General features: G+C 37.0%; 2 protein-coding genes across 9 annotated transcripts in view; one reads left to right on the forward strand and one right to left on the reverse strand.

Moving 5' to 3' along the window:
- PUS10 (pseudouridine synthase 10) overlaps positions 1 to 12,142 on the forward strand; it is a 68,030-nt gene extending 55,888 nt beyond the window's left edge. For all 8 annotated transcript variants that reach the window (XM_036873694.1, XM_036873699.1, XM_036873697.1 and 5 more), the window contains 5 exons: positions 82 to 137; positions 1,180 to 1,297; positions 5,014 to 5,156; positions 8,221 to 8,320; positions 10,402 to 12,142. In XM_036873694.1, coding sequence (XP_036729589.1) covers positions 82 to 137; positions 1,180 to 1,297; positions 5,014 to 5,156; positions 8,221 to 8,320; positions 10,402 to 10,440 — 456 coding nt within the window. In that variant the 3' untranslated portion in view covers positions 10,441 to 12,142. The remainder of the gene's footprint in view (positions 1 to 81; positions 138 to 1,179; positions 1,298 to 5,013; positions 5,157 to 8,220; positions 8,321 to 10,401) is intronic.
- Positions 12,143 to 15,370: 3,228 nt separating this feature from the next.
- Positions 15,371 to 22,588, reverse strand: part of REL (REL proto-oncogene, NF-kB subunit) — a 39,953-nt gene continuing 32,735 nt past the window's right edge. The window contains 1 exon segment of the mRNA XM_036872346.1: positions 15,371 to 22,503. Coding sequence (XP_036728241.1) covers positions 21,713 to 22,503 — 791 coding nt within the window. The 3' untranslated portion in view covers positions 15,371 to 21,712.

Raw genomic sequence — 22,588 nt, forward strand, 5'->3', positions numbered from 1 at the left:
ATGACATGGAAATTGTCATGTTTCTGCAACTCTGTAACTGAACTAGAGCTGCTAATTGTTTTTCTTTCTCTAATACTACAGAAAATTAATAACTCGTCTAACAAAATCCAAGTCCGTGACTTGCAGCTTGTCACAAGGTAAGGGTAGGCTCACTGGAGATGTTTTCAAGAGGGGAGTTTTGGTTGTAGATCATTTATCTGATAAGGGATTTGTATCCAGAATATATAAAGAACTCCTACAACTCAATAATAAGAAAATAACTCAATTAAAAATGGAGAGATGATTAAGTGAACATTTCTCCAAAAAGGATACACAAGATAACCAGTGAATACATGAAAAAATGCTCAACATCATTAGTCATTACAGAAATGCAAATCAAAACCACAGTGAGATCCCACTTCACAAAAAGACAGAAAATAACAAGTGTTGGCAAGGATATGGAGAAATTGAATCCCTCATACATTGCTGTGGGATTATAAGTGGTGCCACTTTGGAAAACAGTTTGGCAGTTTCTCAAAAAGTTAAATATAGAGTAACCATATGGCCCAGCAGTTCCACTTCTAGATATATACCCACGAGAAATGGAAATGTACATCCACACAGAGACTTCTGCATGAATGTTTATAGTAGCATTACTCATAATAGCAAAAAAGTAGAAACAACCCAAATGTCTATGGATGAACAAAATGTGAATGTGGTATATCCATACAGTGGAATATCATTTAGTAATAAAAAGGAAGGAAGTACAGATACATGCTACAACATGGATAAACCTTGAAAACGTTATAAAGTGAAAGAAGCCAGACATCAAATACCACTTATTGTATATTTTACAATATTCACATTTTAATATATGAAATGTTCAGAGTAGGAAAATCTATAGAGACAGAAAGTCAACAAGTGGTTGCCAAGGGCTGGGGGAAATGAGGAATGAGAAGTGATTGCAAATAGGTGTGGAGTTTCTCTTCTGGGGTGATGAAAGTATTCTAAAGTTAGATTGTGGTAATAGCTGCACAACTCTGTAAACGTACTAAAAATCACTGAATCGTTCAGTTACACAGGGAAATTGTATGTAAATTATATCTCAATAAATCTATTTTTAAAGAAAGGGAAGTTTGGGGCAAGTCTTGTCTGTATTTTATATATTCAGACAAACTTTCTTTTATTGTTTTTGTTTAGAGAGGCAATAGGTCATATGAAAGAAGGTGAAGAAGAAAAGACCAAGACCTATAGTGCCTTAATATGGACAAATAAAGCAATACAGAGGAAGGACATTGAATTCCTAGATGACATAAAGGTAGTTCAGTGCTCTAATTCTTTTATTTTTCTACTGCCTATAAAAGAGTCCTTTGTCTTCTCGTTTATTACCCACAAGTCATAGCGCATAGGCTTTGGGGACTGTGAGACCTGGTTCTGAATCCTGCCTTTGCCATTTATTAGTTAAATGACTGGGCAATTCATCTAACCTGTGTGAGAAGCAGTGTTGCTAGTGATTAAGAGTCTGACTCCAAGGACAGATCGCCTGGGTGCAAATCTTGGTTCTGCATTTCTTAGTTGTGTGACTTTGGACAAGTTGCTTAGCCTCTTTATGCTTCAGTTTCTTCATCTGTAAAATTAGAAGAATTAAACGGGTTTAGTCATATAAAGCTCTTAGAATAGAATCTGGCACATAGAAAACACTCAGCAATGCTATTATTATATTTAGCTATTTGCAAAAAGGAAATGGAAAATAGAACTTACCTAATAGAATTGATGCTCAGATTAAGTGCATAAATAAAACATGTTGTAAATAAATACATCAGGGTGATATATGTAGAGCACAAATGTTTTGGCACGTGCTAGATTTTCCTTCACATGAGCATGTTGCTGTAGAGGGTCTACATGTTCATTTGCATGTTTCTTCCCACCTGCCCCCACTGCTTCCTGTAAAGATAACTTACTTTCACATGCAAGGAATGAGCATAAATGGGCACAAAGATGTAAATCGTTATCACAACATCATTTAAATGGGCAATATTTTGTAATAATCTAGAGGGGACTGGTTTAATCTTATGGCTTATCTGTATGATGGACTATTACTAGCCAGCTGTTAGAAAGTATATGGTAGATGAATATTCATTGACAAAGGAAAATGTTCCTGATGAGTGCTAAGGGGAAAAAAACAAGCTATAAGGATATATAGAGGATGATACATTGTGATTTAAACACACACACACACAGAAGTGTGTGCTTATGTATACACATATGTAAGACTATGTAGAAAACAAATTGTATGGCAAAAAATTACCATAAATAGGATTTATACAAATACCCAATAGAGAAAAATGGACAAAATATTTGAACAGACAGCTGAAAAAAGAGCAACTCCAAATGGCCAGGAATCATTTGAAAAGATGTTCCACCTCCAGACTGAAGTAACAATAAGACATCACTTTATTCTTCTGAGGCTAAGAATGCCTGTTGGTTGGAGGGAGGAGAAGACTAGTTATATACATTTTCAGTAGAAATGTAAGTGTTTCAGCCTTTTTGGAAAACAATGTGGCAGTGACTGTAAAAATAAAAAATACACTGGTCTTCTACCCAGTACTTCCACTACTGGCAGGACAAGAAATAAAACTCCAGTGCATAAGGATATGTGCACAAGGATGTTTGTTGACTTTGTTCAGAGTGACAAAATCAACAACAAAACTGGAAACAAAAGTGAATTTCCTTCAATAAGGAAATGGTAGAACACGTTGGAATATTATACAGCTGTTTAAAAAAACTAAAACAGCATGTGATCCCATTTATGTTATTGTGTGTATATATGCCTAAAACTGTTGGAGAAAAGGATAGAGGTAGGTCCACATCTAGGACTTGTAGGAACACCCATGATATTACCGGAAAAAAGCAAGGTGCAGAATAATGTTTATAGTATGAGTGTTTTGGTGAAAACATACATGCCATTCACCTGCTTAGAGAAGTTCATCTATAAAGTGAGGGGTGGACTAGATGATCCCCAGTGGGCCCTCCACTTCTCAGGTTCTGTGATTCCAAATCTAAGGCCTTCTGGCCTTTGGCCCTATTATCTAGGGTCTTTAGGATGATAGTTATGCTATAGACAGATATCCTTAATATTGCAAAACAAATTTCTAAACCTCTATTCTATCACATGTGTACATGTATACAGCTCATTTAGAATGCTGTGGGGAAAATAAAAACTCATTTTAAAAATAGATTCACAGTTTGGGAGTAGCCATAGAGCTGATTCAGAAATGATGCTGAAAGATGATTGTTACAGGTACACACTAGGTAGTGAAAGGGTCTGATTTAACGGCCCACAGCCCAAGTGGACTGATGAGACTAGGTGACGTCTAATAATTTTTTTAAAGTGTTAGGGTTAAAACATTTTTCAGATATTCCGACTGGCATCGAAAATAAAAAAACTGAGTTACTGCCCCATTCTGCGAAAAGGTCACTTCACATTTACCACTTGTCTCCTTTTTTTTAAGGGCAACCTACTTCTAAGGAAAAAAGTCACTTGCGTGTGTTTCTGAAAATTCAGTATGGGGACAGCAGAGTGCAGTGTTAGAGTAAATGAAGTGGTTTCCTTTCGTTTGCTAGACACAAGCAACCAAAAATGACATGCGAGTGTGTGTTGATCTGAGTGTTATGTTGGAAGCAGTGGTGCATCTACTAGCTCAGTTGTACCTCCATTGACTGCTCCGGGGTCAGAGTCCAGGGAGTGACTCGAGGTAAAGGAAACAGAGGGGAAGGGCACACCTTAGCGAGTCACTCCTTTAAAGGCCAGCTGGTTCTGTGCTCTAAAGTGGAGGCCATATCTTTATTGATTCTATAATAATTTAGCCTTGTCCTTTTTTTGGTCTTTTTGGCCAGAGTAATGTTAAACGTTGTGGAAACAACTTATCTCATCAGAACAAAGTGCTTTTAAAAATCAAAGAATTATAGAATCGTAAGGAGGAGTCATTGACTCACTGCTCTGATAAAAGCAGTCATACCATTTCAAGTGTAGTCTTTGTCAGAACCTGCTCTTCTTTCTTGGTACAGAACTTGGTAGGGGGAGACCAGACAGAAATCTTTCTTTTCTCAGCATGGCTTTAGGCACTCACTAATCATGTAAATCAGGCAGGAGTTGTTCCTACAAGAAATTGCAGAGGATTCAAAGTTCTTATGAACCTGCATTGCTGGTTATGCCCAGTATCTATTTTTAAAAGTTGGGATTAGTTGGCCTTTTACAATATTAACCTCTATTTCTTAATTTATATCTTGTGACATAAAAGGACATCTCTAATTGTGAGAAAAACAAGACTTTGTCCCTAAAAGCCTGAGTTGTAAAAAAACATGCAGTATTATTCTCAAGTAACCTGAACTGGGCTAACAAATATTGAGAGGTCCTGGTTTATTGTACACACTTATTTGTAATTATTATTTGGAAATACCACCCTAGACAGAGATGCAGCTGTTAATTTTCCAGATAAATCCCTTTGTATAACCAAAAAAATAATCCTGTAAGTAGGTATATAGTTCTCCCTAAAACATGGACACTGCCCAGGCACACAGGTGATGCTGATGTCCCACCTTCTACATCATTTCTCACCTCAGTCTCAGAGAGATCCCCACTATTAGGTCACTCTGTTGGGTTAGGAAAAAAAAAGGTAAGAACATTATCTTTTAGAAGAGCTCTGTTTAAAGGGCAGGGTAAGACTCCAGGGTCCAATCAATTTGTTAATATTAGAACAAAAGAGACCTTGGGTATCATTTACTTCAAAGCCTTTTTAAAAAAAAATTTTTTTAATGGCATACTGGGGCCCAGAAAATGAGTAATTGTGGACTAGGTTGTAGGAAGTCCCACAGAGTCTGAACCTTAGAGGATACAATTTATGATAGTATTAGTTTCTATCCTGACAGTGATAGACGGGGTACCTATAGTGAGCCATGGATGAACAAAAGAGGTGCTAAGATGGGCTTCACTGGGCAGCAAGACAGACGCATGGTTAACATATCCTCCTCTAGGACTTAAAGATTGACCAGAAAACACCTTTACGGGTCCTTCACCGGAGGCCCCTGGCTGTGAGAACTCGCATCATTCACTCCATGGAGACACACTATGTGGATGAGCACCATTTCCGCCTCTATCTGAAGACTCAGGCAGGAACGTATCCTTTCACCGTCTGTGCAGCACTAATCTAACCAGAATCCTATTGGGAGAGTTCATGCTGCCCTAGAAAAGAGGTTCAACCTTATCTCGGAACAGTTCGGGAAAGGTTTGGGCTGGAGAAGAATCCTTTTTTTGTTTTTGGTTTTTTTTTTTGGTCTGGAGTGTTTTTACCCATTAAATTTGTGTTTTTCAAGATGACATATTAAACCATGAGGCAGCAGCCAATTCAATGTGAACCTTAAAATTGTTAGTGTCTCACATGATGCTGAGGTGCTGAGGGCATAGTAAGTGCTCAGGGAACACTTTTGATTGATTCATTCATTGATTCATGTCTTTACACATTTTGCAAGTCACATATTCATGACCACATTTGAGTCCTTTCAGCATTTCGAGCATTTGCCCCAAATGATTAAACAGGGATGGTAGATGGGAATGGCCCTACTTTACATGTAGACCTTCACATTATTTGGCCACTGGCCCAGAACAAGAGAATAGTCCCAGTTTGACCAGTTGTTCATAACCTATCCTGCTTTGTGTGGTTTTGTATCATATCTTAGTTGCTGGTTAAAATGTATCAGGGAGCTGCCATAGTCTTAGCTTTAGTTTAGTTTTCAAAGGTGCTCCTGGTTTTTGTTTGTTTCTTGGCTTTATATTATTTTGTGATCCAATAGCATGAAGCATGAAACCTTCTAATTAGTATAAAACTAATGACATACTTATTGGATACAATAGAGGGAAAAATGTTGTTTTAATCACCAAATAGCATTCTCACTATATTGCTATAATTAGTCTGCCTCTCCTTTCCCATCAACCTTCTCTCCCCTCTTCTTTCCCTACTCCACCCCAGGAGTGACTAAGCTGAAACAGGTACAGGTTATTTACTCCTAAAATCTTCTAAATTTTTGCAGTTTGGATCTATTTAGACCAGTGGGCATGGAGCATATTTGCCTATTATAGATGGAATGTGGATGGAATTTCAAAGAAATCACAGATTTTAAAAACATATTTTTACCTAATTTCAGCTTTGGTTTTGGTGTGCTAGGAAGAAATGCAGTGGTCTTATGGAGAAGCTAATGTCTTTTCAATCTCATTAACATATTTTTAGAACCAGCCATGTACATGTACTTAAGGCATTAGCCAAGAAAGGCTATTTGGTAAAACTTTTTTATTTTTTTATAAATTTATTTATTTTATTTATTTATTTTTGGCTGCGTTGGGTCTTCGTTGCTGCACGCGGGCTTTCTCTAGTCGCAGCTAGTGGGGGCTACTCTTCGTTGTGGTGTGCGGGCTTCTCATTGCGGTGGCTTCTCTTGTTGCGGAGCACGGGCTCTAGGCGCGCGGGCTCAGTAGTTGTGGCTCGCGGGCTCTAGAGCGCAAACTCAGTAGTTGTGGTGCATGGGCTTAGTTGCTCTGTGGCATGTGGGATCTTCCCGGACCATGGCTCGAACCCATGTCCCCTGCATTGGCAGGCAGATTCTCAACCACTGCGCCACCAGGGAAGTCCCTATTTGGTAAAACTTTAGATACCACGTGGTTATACACAGAAGTATGTGAATTTTTCTCGTATATTGCTCAGTATACTGAAGTAGTTCATTTGACTTATACCTCATAAAAAACATTCTGGACCTTTTAACTGGTTATTCTGGGGCTTTTTGGTCATCTCCCCTCATCATTGCTACTCAGAAGTAGCACTCTCTAAAGAAATGAGAGAAAAAGGACAGTTGTTAAGTAATTATGAGTTTAGCAAAGAAGACAGTTAATAGATAATTATATGCCTTATGCTTGAGTCAAAACATTTGGTGAAAGTATAGTGAACAAACTATCAGAAAGCGAGGAGGGGGCTTCCCTGGTGGCGCAGTGGTTGAGAATCTGCCTGCCAATGCAGGGGACACGGGTTCGAGCCCTGGTCTGGGAGGATCCCACATGCCGCAGAGCAACTAAGCCCATGTGCCACAAGTACTGAGCCTGCGCGTCTGGAGCCTGTGCTCCGCAACGAGAGGCCGCGATAACGAGAGGCCCGCGCTCCGCGATGAAGAGTGGCCCCCGCTTGCCGCAACTAGAGAAAGCCCTCACACAGAAACGAAGACCCAACACAGCCAAAAATAAATAAATAAAAATTAAAAAAGAAAAGAAAGTGAGGAGGACATAATGTCAGCATATTATGGTGCTAACTTTTTATTTATCATCTGAGAATAAACTTTTTTATATTCAAATTATATTAATTTTTATACTAAGTGCTGCTTTATAGACACAACATAATGCTAAATGAGTGTTTACTGAATGCTGGCAAAAACACATCTTTCAGATAAAATACTGTTAAGATTATAGTAGAGTTCTGTGTAAGGAGTGTTAAGGTAATCTGAATAATTCTAGGATCAGTCATTGACTTTGAAATTTGAAATTTTGAAGATCTATGAGGAAAACACACACAAAAAGAATTAGGTCTATTGCTAACCATGCAAGACTTGCAGACAACTAAAATTTAGGTCCTTTGATGATCCTTCTGAAGGGCCTTCATCAAGTCTAAATTAATATGTTCATTTTCTCTCCCATCCTGTTGCTGTTGTCAGAGTCATGTTATAAGGAAAGACATCACTGAGGTCACTCTATGAGTGACCCTGTGAAAACCTACCATTTGGCAACCGCCTGCTGTCATTATCGAAAAATGATGACCAAATAGAATCTGTGGCAAAAAAGAAAATAGCTGAGGTTTTTTTTTTTAAAGCGTTGAACTATAGTTAATTTTAAAAATCCATATTCAAACCATGGCAGTTGGAGATGAGCCAAAAGAAAAGTCATGACTCTTGGGAAGTTTGATGTAAACATAGGCCTTAAGTCCCAGTGTTGGCTACCAGGCTGGTAGGAACCAGTTTGCCATCCTTAGTTTATTTATTGCCATAGCTGTGATTTCTAAGACATACATCCCAAGTCACGGCTCAGAAATAAACTCCCTTTTATAACCTTTCTGCTTTTGTTTGTCATTTCCCCTTCAACCTGTCAAATCTCACCAAACAGTTGGTATTGCATGACTATCTTCCATTTTTTCCTTAAACAAAACCCAGCTACATTAAAGAGTTTGTACATGGAGACTTTGGAAGAACAAAGCCGAACATTTGCTCTCTGATGGATGTGACTGCAGACATTCTTGAGCTGGATGTTGAGGTAAATCATTTTATTGTGGAAATGCCTGTTTGTACACTGAATTAGCCAAGGTTATGCTTCTTTAGCATTAAGCCAAATAGTACTATTCACTTTAATAGGTATTTGAAAATGGTCAAAATCTCACAGTAGCATTGAATTGCAGGGAGGGACTATCTTCAGAATTTTTATTTTTTAAAAAACACAAGGTCTCCTTTATGATCCTTTCAAATATATAGCTAATTTACTAACTGTGCTTTACATTATGACATGAGATCTAAACCCTTAAACCAAGCAAGGAAATGAAGTTGTAAGTGCCCTTCATATATCCTTTGGACTCTCTTATAAAGAATTTAAGGCAGCCTACTCAGAAACATATATTCAGGACAGGGATAGAAAATGGGAGAGCCAATGGTTATAAATAAAAGCAGTTCTATAAGGGTTCTGTGATGTGGTATAAGAGAAATTCTCTGCTCTTATAGTCTGAATTGAAATCAGATTACATTCTTAAGTAATTAGAAGAATGGAATGAATGGATCTTTCAGACAATTCTCCATAAGCATTCTTCTCACTTGAGCATCAATAGGTATTGAGTCATGAGTTGTGCACTTTGGTAAATATCTGGTTAAGAACAGCTTCCCCATACCCCCCACAAAAAAAGGAATTTTTTCACTTGGGAATAATCTCAGTATAAATAAAAAGAAGTGGGTATAATTGCCTAGTATGAAAACAGCCATGGTAATCAAATGATCACTGGAACGTCATTGCTTTACCAGCACTTCTCTTGAGTGCTTTCAGATTAGATTTTATACACCTGCGGTACAACCAGTGATAGCATCTTCAAGGTTGCAGGGAGTCTTCTTAGTAAGACTGTCATTTTGAAGAAGACAACCTTCTCTTAAAGAAAATCCCAAATGCATTCATCTTCTTTGACCTTAATTCTTAGGACAGCTTAGGAGTGTCAAAGAGCCAAAGGCCAGGGTTTCTCAGCCCTGATTGTCCATTGCAATCACCTGTAGAACTTTTAAAACCCTACAGATATGCCTACCTTCCCCTGACCTCAACACATACAAGATTGTGATCAGTAATGTTTGGTTTTCAAGCTTGAGAAACCACCCATTAATTTATATACGGGTGTTTGTTTTATGGCTATATTCTGAAACAAAACCAAAGTATTTCTTGGCATCTGTAAAAGATACACACACACACATGCATACACACACACAATACTTATTTGGGCTTTTCTAATAAAAATTTACAAATCTGGTAGTGACTCAGATTAATTTTAAAAATAATTTGTAGTAAATCATTTCAGGCTTTACACTTTAAGTCTCGAAAAACTACATGGGTATGGTTGGTTGTTCGTTTTTTGTATTTTTTTGTTTTAACTTCTAAATTAGGCCCTCTAGTGTAGTTAAGGCAAAGTGCAATTTCATACTTCTAATGCCCGGGACATGATTATTATGTGGAGACAAATAGTCTGCTACTGTAATTCCATTATGACTTAAAGATCAAGGTTTCGTTCTAGAAGTGCCAAACCAGGATGAGTAGAGATAGATAAATTCAATTTTAAAAGAAACAAAAATTCTGCTGAAGTGACATGCAAAGATCTCTAATCCTTTTCTGGTTACAGGTGATCTTTCATAACCATTTATTTCACATTTAGTTGCTAAGTTACAAACAAGGTTATAAGTATATAGACTACTTGAGTACTGTTAAATGCAAGATGGGAAAACAGTCAGAAGACTAAAAGTTGCTGAGACTTTTGAGGGAAAGTTGGTGTTGGCCCCTGCATTATTTGCTACTTTTCCCATAAATAACATTTGAAAAATTTAAACATACTCTAGTCTTGTATTGACCAAAAGGTACAATTAATAACTGGCTGAGTAACCAAATACTCAGTGAATTCAGGAACAGACCTCAGGCCCAAGAATCCCAGGTCCTAGAATGGATTTTAGAGTGTTGAATCGTGATGTTCAATGGCTCTTTTCTTCCAATGCAGTTTCTTCTGTTGCATTATATTAAAACTACTAGATTTATACAGCATTACCAGCAAATGCTTACTAGAACAATAACGTTTTAATGACTTGTTTTCTTCTTTCTAGTCTGTAGATGTTGACTGGCCCCCTGCTCTGGATGACTAGCTTTCAATGGGACACAAAGAGTAGGGTTTTCCGGCAAAATGTGGACGTCCATTCAGCATACACTGTAAAATGGCTGTTTTTACTCACCATAACGGTGTCTTGGAAACCATTTGGATCATGTTGATCTATTTTTAAATTTGTTGTAACATCTCAGGATCTATGTACATGTATATTTTGTGTTGAATTGTTCTAAGGATGTCTCATGATTTTTCTCGTTCCTTCTCCAGCCCCCCACAAGCCAAACTATGAATAATGAAACCATTCATTCAGAGAGGTACACAAACAGGATACATTCTCTGAAAATCTGAGAAGCTGTAATTTCTTTCAGCAAAATTGCCCTCCACAGGATAGATACCACTTTTAAAATCATGTTTAAAAATTTTTTAATGATCTTGATAAAAGTTACATCTAGATTTATGCAGCACAGTATCCTTGTAATATTCTAAGATACCAAATGCAAATCTGACATCATTAATATTTTTCCCAGTAAGCTTCAAGCAAGCTATTACCAATAGAAGTGTGTTTTGGTACGATTTGTCACAAACCTTAATGACTCCAAGTTACTCTTTTGACAATCTAAAATTGTCAGTACATTTCCTGGGGGAGAGAGTGTGAGACCTTAGGAATTGAGGCATACCATAATAAGAGACTTTCATAAATCTTTTAAATAAGGAGTCACAAGTGCCTTCAATGACTTCAATCCCAGGGATAAGATTTAGAAAAACTGACATTGCTAAACAAAGGTAAGCTGATATTATTCCAGAGTGCTTCAATGTATTATCCAATTTCAAACATCTTCATCAGGTAGATAGGGTATTATCATCTCCACTTTATGAATATGAAAACCAAAGAATAGAAGTGAACTGACTTATCTAAAATTGTTAGTTACTTCCATATCTAGGACTAGGACTTAAGTTTCCCAGTCTCCAGGGTCTTTTCTAATAAATCTTATTATTGAGCATCTGCTACATGAAGGAGGCACCCAAGAATGTCATTTTAATGGACATAACCATGAGAATTGACTTTTGGAATTTAGATACCAAATCAAGCTTACCAAAAAATTGCCCAAGTAAATTTCACGTGAGCTCATATGATTACCATTTGTTAATTAGTTAATCATTAGTTGGTACTACGAAGAGGAAAAACACTAAAGAAGCAAAGAAAATGGACAGATCATTAAGAGAAAAGTTTCAGGAAAGAGTCTCATTAAAATTTCAGATTTAAGTGCAATTTCCATCACCCTGATTTAACTTTCTGAGCTTATTTTGGAACACATGTGACTTGGATAGTATTGGATTATTCAATTTCCCATCTCTACATTAAACATGCTTCAGAGATACTAAGTTGTATCATTCACCTTAAGAATCAGGAAAACAGTTTGACTGACATGAAGAAATATCATATGTGAATAATAGCAAATAACTTTTTCATTATTTTCAATGCCGGTAAATGAGAAAGGGATAATAGAAATAAACTTGATAAAAAGGTAAGAACGTTTGTGTGAATGTTTCTCAGTTTTGGGGGAAACTTTGCTACAAAAGAGATTTAAATAATTTGGGAAATAGTCTTTTGCAGGTTTCTTTTTGGCTCAGCTTTGAATTCAGTGGATCTGCAAATGGAAGAATTAAGAATCTCCTTAGCAAACTTAAATTAGAAGACTTGTTTTTAAAATTTCTATTCCTGGGATTATACAAAATTTCAAGAGTAAGCATTAGCTGCAAATACTTATTCCAAATATCCATATGAGACATAGGTTGTTAAAAATTAATGTAGGTCTTTATTTAAGCAGAACAGAAGACACTAAGCCATGAAAGTACTACATAGTTTAACTTTTGCCTATATAAAAATATTTTTAAATTACTTTTGTGATCTTCTATAGCTTATTTAAAAAAAAAAAAAAACACTTAAGAGAAAGGGCCCTTTTTACTTTTAGTATCTCTTTGTCCCAAATATAGTCCGTGGTTTAGTTTAGGAAAAACACCGAGTACCTGGAAAAGTGGGAAAAAAAAAAAAAAATTTGGTGAAATGAAAAATTTCCCAAGTAAGATAACTGGTTTCATTTACAAGTTATATGAAATCAATTTAGAAGTTAAATTTCTATTTCCAAAGAGAAAAAGCATCTTACTTAGATAGATCTTTTGGGGCTTTATTCTTTGATTTTTAAGTCCATATGAGAATGAACTTTGATGTAAGCTTTCCTGAGTTGATTTTTTAAAATGCTGCCCTTTATTATTATAGACAAAATATATTTTATATTTTTCAATTCAATTTTTTCATTTTGAAATAATTTCAGACTTGCAAGAAAAGTACAAAGAATGTTTTTCCCAGAAATGTATCACCCTGAATGCATTAGGGTTTAATTCCTACAAACAAGGACAAATTCCGACAAACAAGGACATTCTTCTACTTCCTCACAATGTAACTACAAAATCAGATTAACACTATTACTATTATGTAATCCACAGGACCCCCCCCCCCCCCCCCCCCCGCCTCAAATTTCACCAGTTGTCCAAAAATGCCCTTCATAGTCAAGGGATGATACTTTGTATTTAACTATGTCTCTTTAATCTTCACCAATCTGAAACAGTTTGTCTTTCCTTGACTTTCATTACTTTAACATTTTTGAGGATTTCAGGCCAGTTATTTTGCAGACTGTTCCTCATTTGGGCTTGCCTGATGTTTCCTTATAATTAGGTTCAGTTTGTACCTTTCTAGCAAGAATACCACAGAAGGGAGATTATCTTCTTGCATCTTCTCAGATGTCACAATTTTGATCACTGCAGTTAATGATGACTGGGCTTTGATCAGTTAATGGAGGTGGTGTGTGCCAATCTCCTTCACTTTTATAGTTACCCTTTTTTCCCTTTAATAAGTATCTTGTAGGGAGACCTTCAAACTTTCATTCGCTAGTTTTAGCATTTATTGAAGATTTTCACCTGAATCTATTACCACAATGATTATCAAATGATTTTCTAATTCCACCATTCCTTTTGGCATTACACTGAAACGTAGAGCTTTCCCTTCTTGTGGATTCATGGCTTCCTATTTTATTTGATGGTTTATAATTTGTTACGAACATTTATTTTGATTTCTAAGTGTTGACTTGGCCAGTGGGTGCCCCTTCAAGATGGCTCCTTTGTCCTTGTGACATGTCCCCATCATTCTTAGAGCATGTTCTTACTTTCTAACACAAAGACATTCCAGGCTCATCTTGTATTTCATCTGCACCCGCCCAGGAATGGGCTATTTCTCTAAGAAAAACTGGTTCCTTTTCATGGAAAATGATAGAAAAAAGATCTGGGCACTAGGTGTGCTCACTGCTATTGTGGCATTGCTGCTACCAAGCCCTCTCATGGCATGCACGCATGCACACACCCCTGTATACTTATCTACATATATTGAAAATTATGAGTTTATACCAGTACTTCCGATTCCAACCTTCTTCTAGTTTTCCCCCTTTCCGTATTTGTAAGTCCTTTCTGACAGTGAGAAATCTGGGTCCATTAGCCTTAATATTTTCCTTAATAGATCATTCCCCCTCATAAGTAACCAGTCTCCTGTTGCTGCATCCTTATTTCAGATCACTGAGACTCCCCTCCCTACTACCCTCAAATGTTCCCAGGCTCCACACTGTAATCCCACAATGGGCCACCATCTTCGCCCCCTGTGGCAATAGGTAACTGTACCTTGCTCAGAATAAGCAAATGACTTTTGTCCTGAATTGTTCAGGAAGGGAGAGAGCCAGGCAGGAAATAAGTCAGGAAGGCAGAAAATGAAAATCTCTTTAAAAGGCATTTCAGTACTCTACAAAAATTATCATTTTAAAGGACAGTTACATATGTAAGTATATTCAGATACAGCATTCCATAAAAATGTCTAATGTTTCTAAGCAACCAAAACTGCCTTTCTCTTTAAGGAGGATGCTATAAATACAAGAAAATCTTGATAATTTTAAAGTCAAACAGCAACAAATTTTTGTAAGGGTTTTAGAATTTTTTCCATTTATTATATTATCAAGAAAAAAATCACTGTATACAAGATATTACAAAGGTAATAAAATATTCTGTACAAAAGACATTTTGACATTTTAAAAATGATTTCAACTTTTAAGTATCACACTTAACATTAAATAATTGAACACTACCTGAGAACTTTTAAAAATCATTTTTTTTCAGTGCTTCCAAATTCATTACAGTCATTAAGAAGCATATACAAATACTCAGAACAGTTAAAAAAAAAAAAAGAACAGAGCCATTCTGCAGGGATCTGGATTCCTCAAAGTCAACAGTATTTTTAAGTACATTCTTTTAAAATGGAAGTCATCTCCAAAAGGGTTCATCTGGTCTGAACCATGCATTTAAGAATGCCCGTTACCCCAAAACTTTGTGTTTTCCTTTCCATCTCATCTTAAAGCTATCTGAACTGTGCACCAGCAACCAATATTTTTAGCTGATTACCCAATAAAATCAAGTGTGTCACCAACAAAGTCTCCTGAGACTGAATTCCACAAATGGGTCCCCAAACACTCCAACTTATTTTTCACTACAGTTTATGCAGAGCTGTAATGTTCTGATTAAGGTTTAAGAAGAAAAATAAGCAAGATGAATGATACCTTTAACAAAGTTTATATTTTACTTATCTGCTGATATTCCTGAAAACTTGATTTACTGAAGCACCAACATTTTATACTAATTACTGTGTATTACTGTTCACACATAGGTATTTAATGAATTTTTGGTGATTCTTTAAATTTTTGAAGTCCAATAGTAAACTGAAACTGTAGAAATAAGAGATGTAAGAAAAAAGAGTATGATAAAATGCTACTCCCTTTAAGTAGATAATTACTAGCAGGTACTTTTTTCTAAAGCCACACACATTTAGAATAGAAAAAATATTTAGAAGAAATAATTCTTTAAAAATTGTATCTGTGTTTTATTAGTGAAAGTAGTGGTGACATGATTACTTTTGAGACTTTACTGATGTTAAGTTTGTACTTTAAACTCTGCTAAGATGTATTAGTTAAGATATTAATTTGACCAAGTCTTAGACAAACAAAGGCATAAAACTGGGTACAGACAACTCATACATTTATCTCTGATTCGCTACCCACTCCTGGGCTTATAATGTTAAATAGCATGAAATTTTCTATTACTTGTGATGCAAAAAGCACCCTAATTTTCCCCCTCTCATACTCAATCTCCAGAAACAAAACAGATCAGAAATCTTTACATGGCCACTTCATTAGCTATGATGAGACTCCTTCTTAGGAAGATAGTCATAATACTCCCAATTCATAGAATTTTGGCAAAGAAATTAAGAGTCATAGAATTTCAGAACCAGAAGTCATTAATTGACCTTATCTTCACTATACAATAGGAAATGTTCTGGAAAGAATATGGCCAAATGAAAGTCCTCCATATTTGGGCAATAGCTAGCCACTCTAAAGAGGAAGTCATTCCAGGGTTCCTACTAAAGAATCTAATCCATAGTGATCTGTCACTCTGTGAACGGGAAGGTGTGTTTGGATTAGAGATTATCAGGGCCACAGGATATATGCATATGTTGGTTTACTAACAATATTTGATTTGCACTATACAATTTACAGCGTTTCTTCTTATTCATTATTTTATTTAATACAACACACCTTATGAATTAAGTATGCTGGGAATTATCTGCATTTTATATCTGAAGAGACAGGCCCATAGAAAGTGTGATCTGCTAAATATTAAATGACTTCTAAGTGGCAGAGCTGAAGATTCAAACCCAGATGTTCTGACTAAAAATTACTTACTCTTTCCATTTCTCCATGCTATTTAACATCACACAGTAAGTTTTTAAATCCCTCAATAAATCAATTAATGATAGAAGAAATTATTTGGAGCTAATAGGCAGCCTGGACCACCAATTCTAAGTCTCTCTTAACATGGACAGTATAATTGGTTTTTCTGAAGCATTAGGTTAGAAATTGACAACCCAGCTGTTTTTGTTCACTAAGGTTTTGAGTAGGGAAGCCCAGTTACCAGTGTAAAAGGCCATTAAGATAGTAGGTTCTGATGACAGAAATCAGAATAGTGGTTTTGAGGAGTAGGTAGATTGTCAAGGGGCATGAAGGAAACTTCTGGGGAGCTGGAAATGATTATTTACATATGTAAAAATTCATCAAGCTGCAAATTTAAAATTAGTCCACTTTATGCACTTTACTATATGTTATCCCTCCAAAGAAAAAGACTGACATCTTTGAGAGCAAGACTTTGCCTCATTCACCTCTATGTCATTTCTAGCCCCTAACATGGTGCTTTGCACATTAGACATTCAAAAATGTGACTGATCACATGAATACTGGAGTTTCTGTGCAAGGGTAAGGTGCTGAGGAAATGCACCAGAGGAGAACTGAGATTAAACCTGCCACATAGAGAGAGGAGGAGTAAGGTCAGAGATATGAAACAGTCCTAGTAACTGTAAAATTTCTACGCAATACAGTTGACACTACAGGAGGCACAGGGTTAAAGTACATCACAAGCCTGGTAATCTCGGCATCGCGGCTTTTCCTGCCAGATTAAATACCTTTCCCTTTAAAAACCAGATCCTTGTCCACATTTTTTATAATCACACCTATGTCAATTTCACCCTTCCCTCTCTATCAATACTACCATTTATTCAGCACCAACTGTGCCAGGCATTGCGCTAAGTGATGGAGTTCCAAAGGTGAACTAGAGAAACTTCATATAACTGTATAATTCAGTGAGAGGAGTTCTGCAGTAGGGTGGGTATGTGTAAAGCTGTGCCTCACTAGGATCAAACTTCACAGAGAAGCCCCATCTTGAAGGCTGCTCGCTGTGGAGGTAAAGAGCAGAGGCAGAGTGGACAACGTGCGAAAGGCATGGAGGCCTCGTGGCCTGAGAGAGTCTTCAAGGAATGCTAACTATGCAATACAGTGTATGGAAGAAGGGGTATTATTTTTAACTGGGGCAATCTGGAAAAGATTCTTGTTAGGGAAAAAGAATGAAGGCCTAAACTAAGAAAGCAGCAGGAATGAAGAAAGGACAAATGCAAGAGATTTTTAGGAGGCAGACCCAAAAGGACTTGATAACTCTTTGAGTGTGAGGACGAAAAAGAATAAAATACGATTTTGAGGCTCCTATTAAATATCTTGGATGGTAGGGTAAATGGTAATGCCATTAACGAAAGTACAGAATGCAACAGGAGCAGCCAGTTTATAAAGACATTCAGGTATCGTAAGAGAAAGCTGAAGCTTTCTCCTGAGCACTGATGAGGTCACCCAGGGGAGAAAAGTAGCACCAACTGAGCGCTGGGGATGAGACTGGAAAGAAAGTCAACCTCAGGAGTATCTGAGGAGGGAGTGGTCAAGAGGATAGGTTATGGATAGGTCAAGCAGAGTGAGGACTGATACAAAGACACTAGATTTGACAAGGGAGGGTGTCTCTGGTCACTTTTCCCAGAATAGCATAAGAAAATAGTAGGAGATAAAAGAGAAAGACTGATAGGCTAAAGAATGACTGGGAAGTGAGGAAATGGAGGCTGAAAGCATTTCGTAAGTCTGGATGTGAAGGGAAGGAGCATGATAGTGGTAGGAAAGGTGTTTATCCTTTCTCTTTTAGGCTAGAGAAAACATTTACCATGTTTATACAAGAAAAGCACTAAATGGTGATATGAGGATACAGAAACAAGATGGGGAGAGAAGGAGGAGGGATCCAGTATACAAGTAGAGTTTAGGAAGCAAGAGGTCATCTTTTCCTCAAAACTAAAAGTAGGGTGATAAAAGAACAGATGAAAGTATAAATACATTTAGAGAAAAAGAAGCAGGTTGCCAATTTTTTTAAATTATAAAATAAAATCTATGATCAGTAAATAGCACCTGAAAAATGAAAAATCCTTTGGAAATACTCTGAACACAAATGTAGCAGGACCTTGATTCAACTTACACAGAAAAAAAAACACCCGCAAAACAAGTCCGTTGTTTAATTTAAAGTATCCATTTAGGTAGCCTGTCGGTGTTTAAGCTGATAAGTGCTAGTTACTACAAAATTATAGGATTCTGTATTAAAAAAAAAAAAAGTTCACCATCTATAAGCTACTATCTGGAGATATCTTGGGTTCATACTTTGAACAGGAAAGAAATGCCTTCATGTTTTTTCTCCCTGGTAAGTTCTGCTAAAGTATGTTATATGCTTATGATTTTTAAAGTTATACAACAGAAGTATTTCTTTTTGAAATCATAATTTCTAAGAAATATTAATGATAGTTAGGTGTCTTTAATCTTTTTCTTTTGCTTTCCAAACTATCCTGACCCCAAGTCTTATCTTGCTTTCCTTCTCATTTCCCAGTATCATTCAACTCAGAATTTTAATTTTTATGACATTCACACATTCCCCATTTTGATGAAATTGACTAGCTTTAATCGTTCCAGTAAATTTATGGTTTGGTTGGATACTACACATAAGTGAAAAGACACACTGTTTCTAGCTAGAAATATGCTCAACATTTACATAGATTCTAGCTGTAAAATAAACTAGGTCTTTATCTTTAGCAAGTTACTTAGCATCATGACAATTCCATCACAATTAAGATTACTGTCCAAATTCTACAGTCATTTTGCCACTGGGATTACTCTGCTTTCAAACAATTTGGGTCACCATTATTAGTCATCAACCTGAATGTACATGATTCTGATATACTAAACTCAATGTCACATGAAGCAGAACTATAAAAATCATAAACATCTAATAATTAAAGCTATTCTTTCTTTCAAAAACCAAAGTTCTATTAGTAGTACTTTGAATGTTCAATAAATATTTACTGAGTGCTTAACAGGAAGCAGACACTGTTCTACAAATGTGGGATTCAACAAAAACACAAAACTTTGCCCTCACGGAGCTTATATTCCAGTATAGGAAGACAAATATAAACAAACAGTAAAGTCAGATCATGATAAGTGCTATGGACAAATGTAAAGGAGGGGAGACATAGAGTGCCAATGTATATATAGTCATGGAAGGCCTTGATCAAATAACAGTTGAGTGAGACTGAAGGATGTAAGGCATGAGCTACACATACAGCTGAGTTTATTTCACAACTAGTTCCCTTGTTCTGGAGCATGGGCTCTAGGCACGCGGGCTCAGTAGTTGTGGCTCACGGGCTTATCTGCTCTGTGGCATGTGGGATCTTCCCGGACCAGGGCTCGAACCCATGTCCCCTGCGTTGGCAGGCGGATTCCTAACCACTGCACCACCAGGAAAAGTACAAAGGGTCTGAGGCAGGAGTGTACTCGGTGTTTCTGAAGAGGAGCACTGAGGCTAGAGTGCCTGGAGCTGGATGAGAAGGGGAAAATGGTAGTGAATGAGGGTAAGAGAGGGAGTGTGGGCCTGCTAATTTTAAGGATTTTGGTCTTTAAGTGAGATGGGGAGCCACTGGATGGTTTTGAGCAAGTGAATATGATTTGATTTCTTTTAAAAATAATCACTGTGGCTACTTCAGGGAGAACAGACGGCAGGAGCACAAGGATGTAAAGAGAGATTTTGGAGGCTATAATTCAATCTATGCAAGAGATGACGGTGGTCTGGAATAGGATGTTAATATCAGAGGTCAAAAGAGGTGGGCAGCTTAAGATATATCTTGAAGGTAGGGGTACCAGATTTGCTGATGGATTGGATATGAGAGATAAAAGAAAGAAAAGAAGCAAAGATGACTCCACTGTTTTGGACCTGAGCAACTAGAAACATGGCATTGCCATTTATTGAGTTGAGGAAGACTGAAGGATAAGCAAGTTTGGGAGGGAAGATCAAGAACTCAGCTCTGGGTGTGTTGAGTTTGAGCTTTAATTACATCTCTATGTAGAGATGTCAAATAAGCAGTTTTACAGACACACATAAGCTCCAAGTCTGGAGTTCAAGGGGTGGGTCTAAGCCAGGGGTAAAATTTGGGAGTTGACAGCATGAAATTGGATGAGATCACAGTGAGTTCGGACACATAACAAAGAGGAAAGGTCCAAGGAAACTTCTTCCTCTTAAAAACATGGATGCAAAGTTAAAATCATAAGCAATTTTAAAGGTATGGATCTAAATAGTTCAAAATGTAGAGAACTCCCATACCTTGAAAGCTTACTTCAACTGCCTGATGCCCAACTTAACATTTTGAAGAAATTTTGATTTACATGTAAATCTAAGAAACTCCAGAAAGCCTCAGAAAACCCCTTAGGGGTCACCTTGGCCCATTGGCCTCAAAAATAATAAGGAATTAATTTTTCCAATGACATAGCCATTACAGGTTTTACCTTAAATTTGCTTAAAAGCAAATATCAGTTAATTCATTTAACCAAGAATACCTTAATACATTATAAAAGAAGTATAAAAAGGTGTACCTGGAAAAACTGAAGACTTGCTCTAATGTTCTTCTCTGTCTGTCCTGGGAAAATGTGGCAGGATTCTCATGCCAGAATTCCCACCACACACAGTATCAGATCACATGTTTCAAAAGAAGAAACAGTAAAGCTCTTTTAAATTTCTATTTTGGAATTTTCCTTTTATGACTGTTTCCAACTTTGTATTCTACATACCCAAAGTTGGGTTTTTTTTAGTGGAAAAATTGATTTTATTCAATATTTAACATGTCACAGATTCATCATACACTGGTTTACGTAAATTTTCTTTGTATGTAGGATTCCACAATGCATCATAGCCTAGGAGTTCAGTCTGTGTGGATTTATCTACTTTTGAAGCAAAAGTCTTCTGTAAATGCTGGACTTTCTCTAACTCTTCCTGAAGTTGGGAAATGAGTTCATCCCTCTCTTTTAGCTGCAGCTTCAAGCACTGAGCACTCATCTCTTATATCCCAACAAATTCTCTGCCAGCAAAACAAGAAGCTCCCAAGACAAGACTGCCCGTTAGAAGAATCCCCTACATACCTAAAGTTATAATTACAGTTGACCCTTGAACAACACGGGGGTTGGGGTGCAGACACTCCGTGCAGTGAAAAATCTGTGTTTAAAACTGTACAGTCGGCCCTCTGTCTCCATGGATGTCTTCTGCATCCATGAATTCAACCAACCTCAAATCGTGTAGTACTGAACTACATATTTAGTGAAGAAAATCTGAGTATTAACTGGACCCGCCCGCACAGTTCAAACCCGTGTTGTTCAAGGGTCCACAATACACTGTAGTATAGTCTTAGAGAAATACATAATGTTGCATTTATAAAGGTAATATCAAAAGGGTTACCTTTAAAGGGATTTAATTCTTGAATTACCATTTATATCTTACAAGTTAACTTGAAAAAATTCAAATGCAAATGAGTCACTCAATTGTTCATTCTGCATAGTGCCAATACCTGAATACTGACTATTTTGAACAAAACTGTGACTGTTTGGATTAGTACCGTTTGATGGTCCTGACTCATTTATCATACTGTTATCTGCACAATTAAAGTCAGATCCCTCAAATGCCTCTGATTGTGAAACAAAAGCAGTAGTACTAGAACTGGCGACTGCTGACATACTGGAAGAGGACATCTGATGGAGCTGTCTTAAGTCTCTTGGGTCTAACACTGAAGTACAGGCAGGATTTTCAAGATTCATGCTCACAAGTCTCGGATTATCAGTCTCCCTCATGCTGTCATTACTGGGCGTTATCATGTTCACAGGGCAATTAGGCAGCATGCTGGCATCAGAAATACCATATAAGTCAGCTGGTGACACGGATGATGCTTCCATTCTGCCTATGTCATTAGTATTGTTATAAATACAAGCATTAGACACATTCAAATCACTCACAACAGACATTTCCAGGAATGGTGGGATAACCTGTGAATTAGAGGAAAGTGTCCCTGTTGAAAAGCTACTCAGTGAATTTGTATTGACTGAACGTGAGGTGGCGTGGGCCACTGATGACCAGCTGGAAGAAGGCTGAGGTACCATCGGGGGTATGGCTGAAGCATGATGTGGCAGTGCACTTGAGATGGACACGGATGAGGAATAGTAGGATTCTGCTTGACTTGAAACTGGCCCGGACGTTTCTGTCAAAACTGCACCGTGAGAAAACAAGACTGGTTCTGTGGGGGAGGAAATGTATTTGTACAAAACGGAAATGAACAAAATTATAAAAAGCATTACTTCTAAATTAAAATTACATAAACA

The sequence above is a fragment of the Balaenoptera musculus genome, chromosome 13, assembly GCF_009873245.2.
Source record: "Balaenoptera musculus isolate JJ_BM4_2016_0621 chromosome 13, mBalMus1.pri.v3, whole genome shotgun sequence".
Classification (NCBI taxonomy): domain Eukaryota; kingdom Metazoa; phylum Chordata; class Mammalia; order Artiodactyla; family Balaenopteridae; genus Balaenoptera; species Balaenoptera musculus.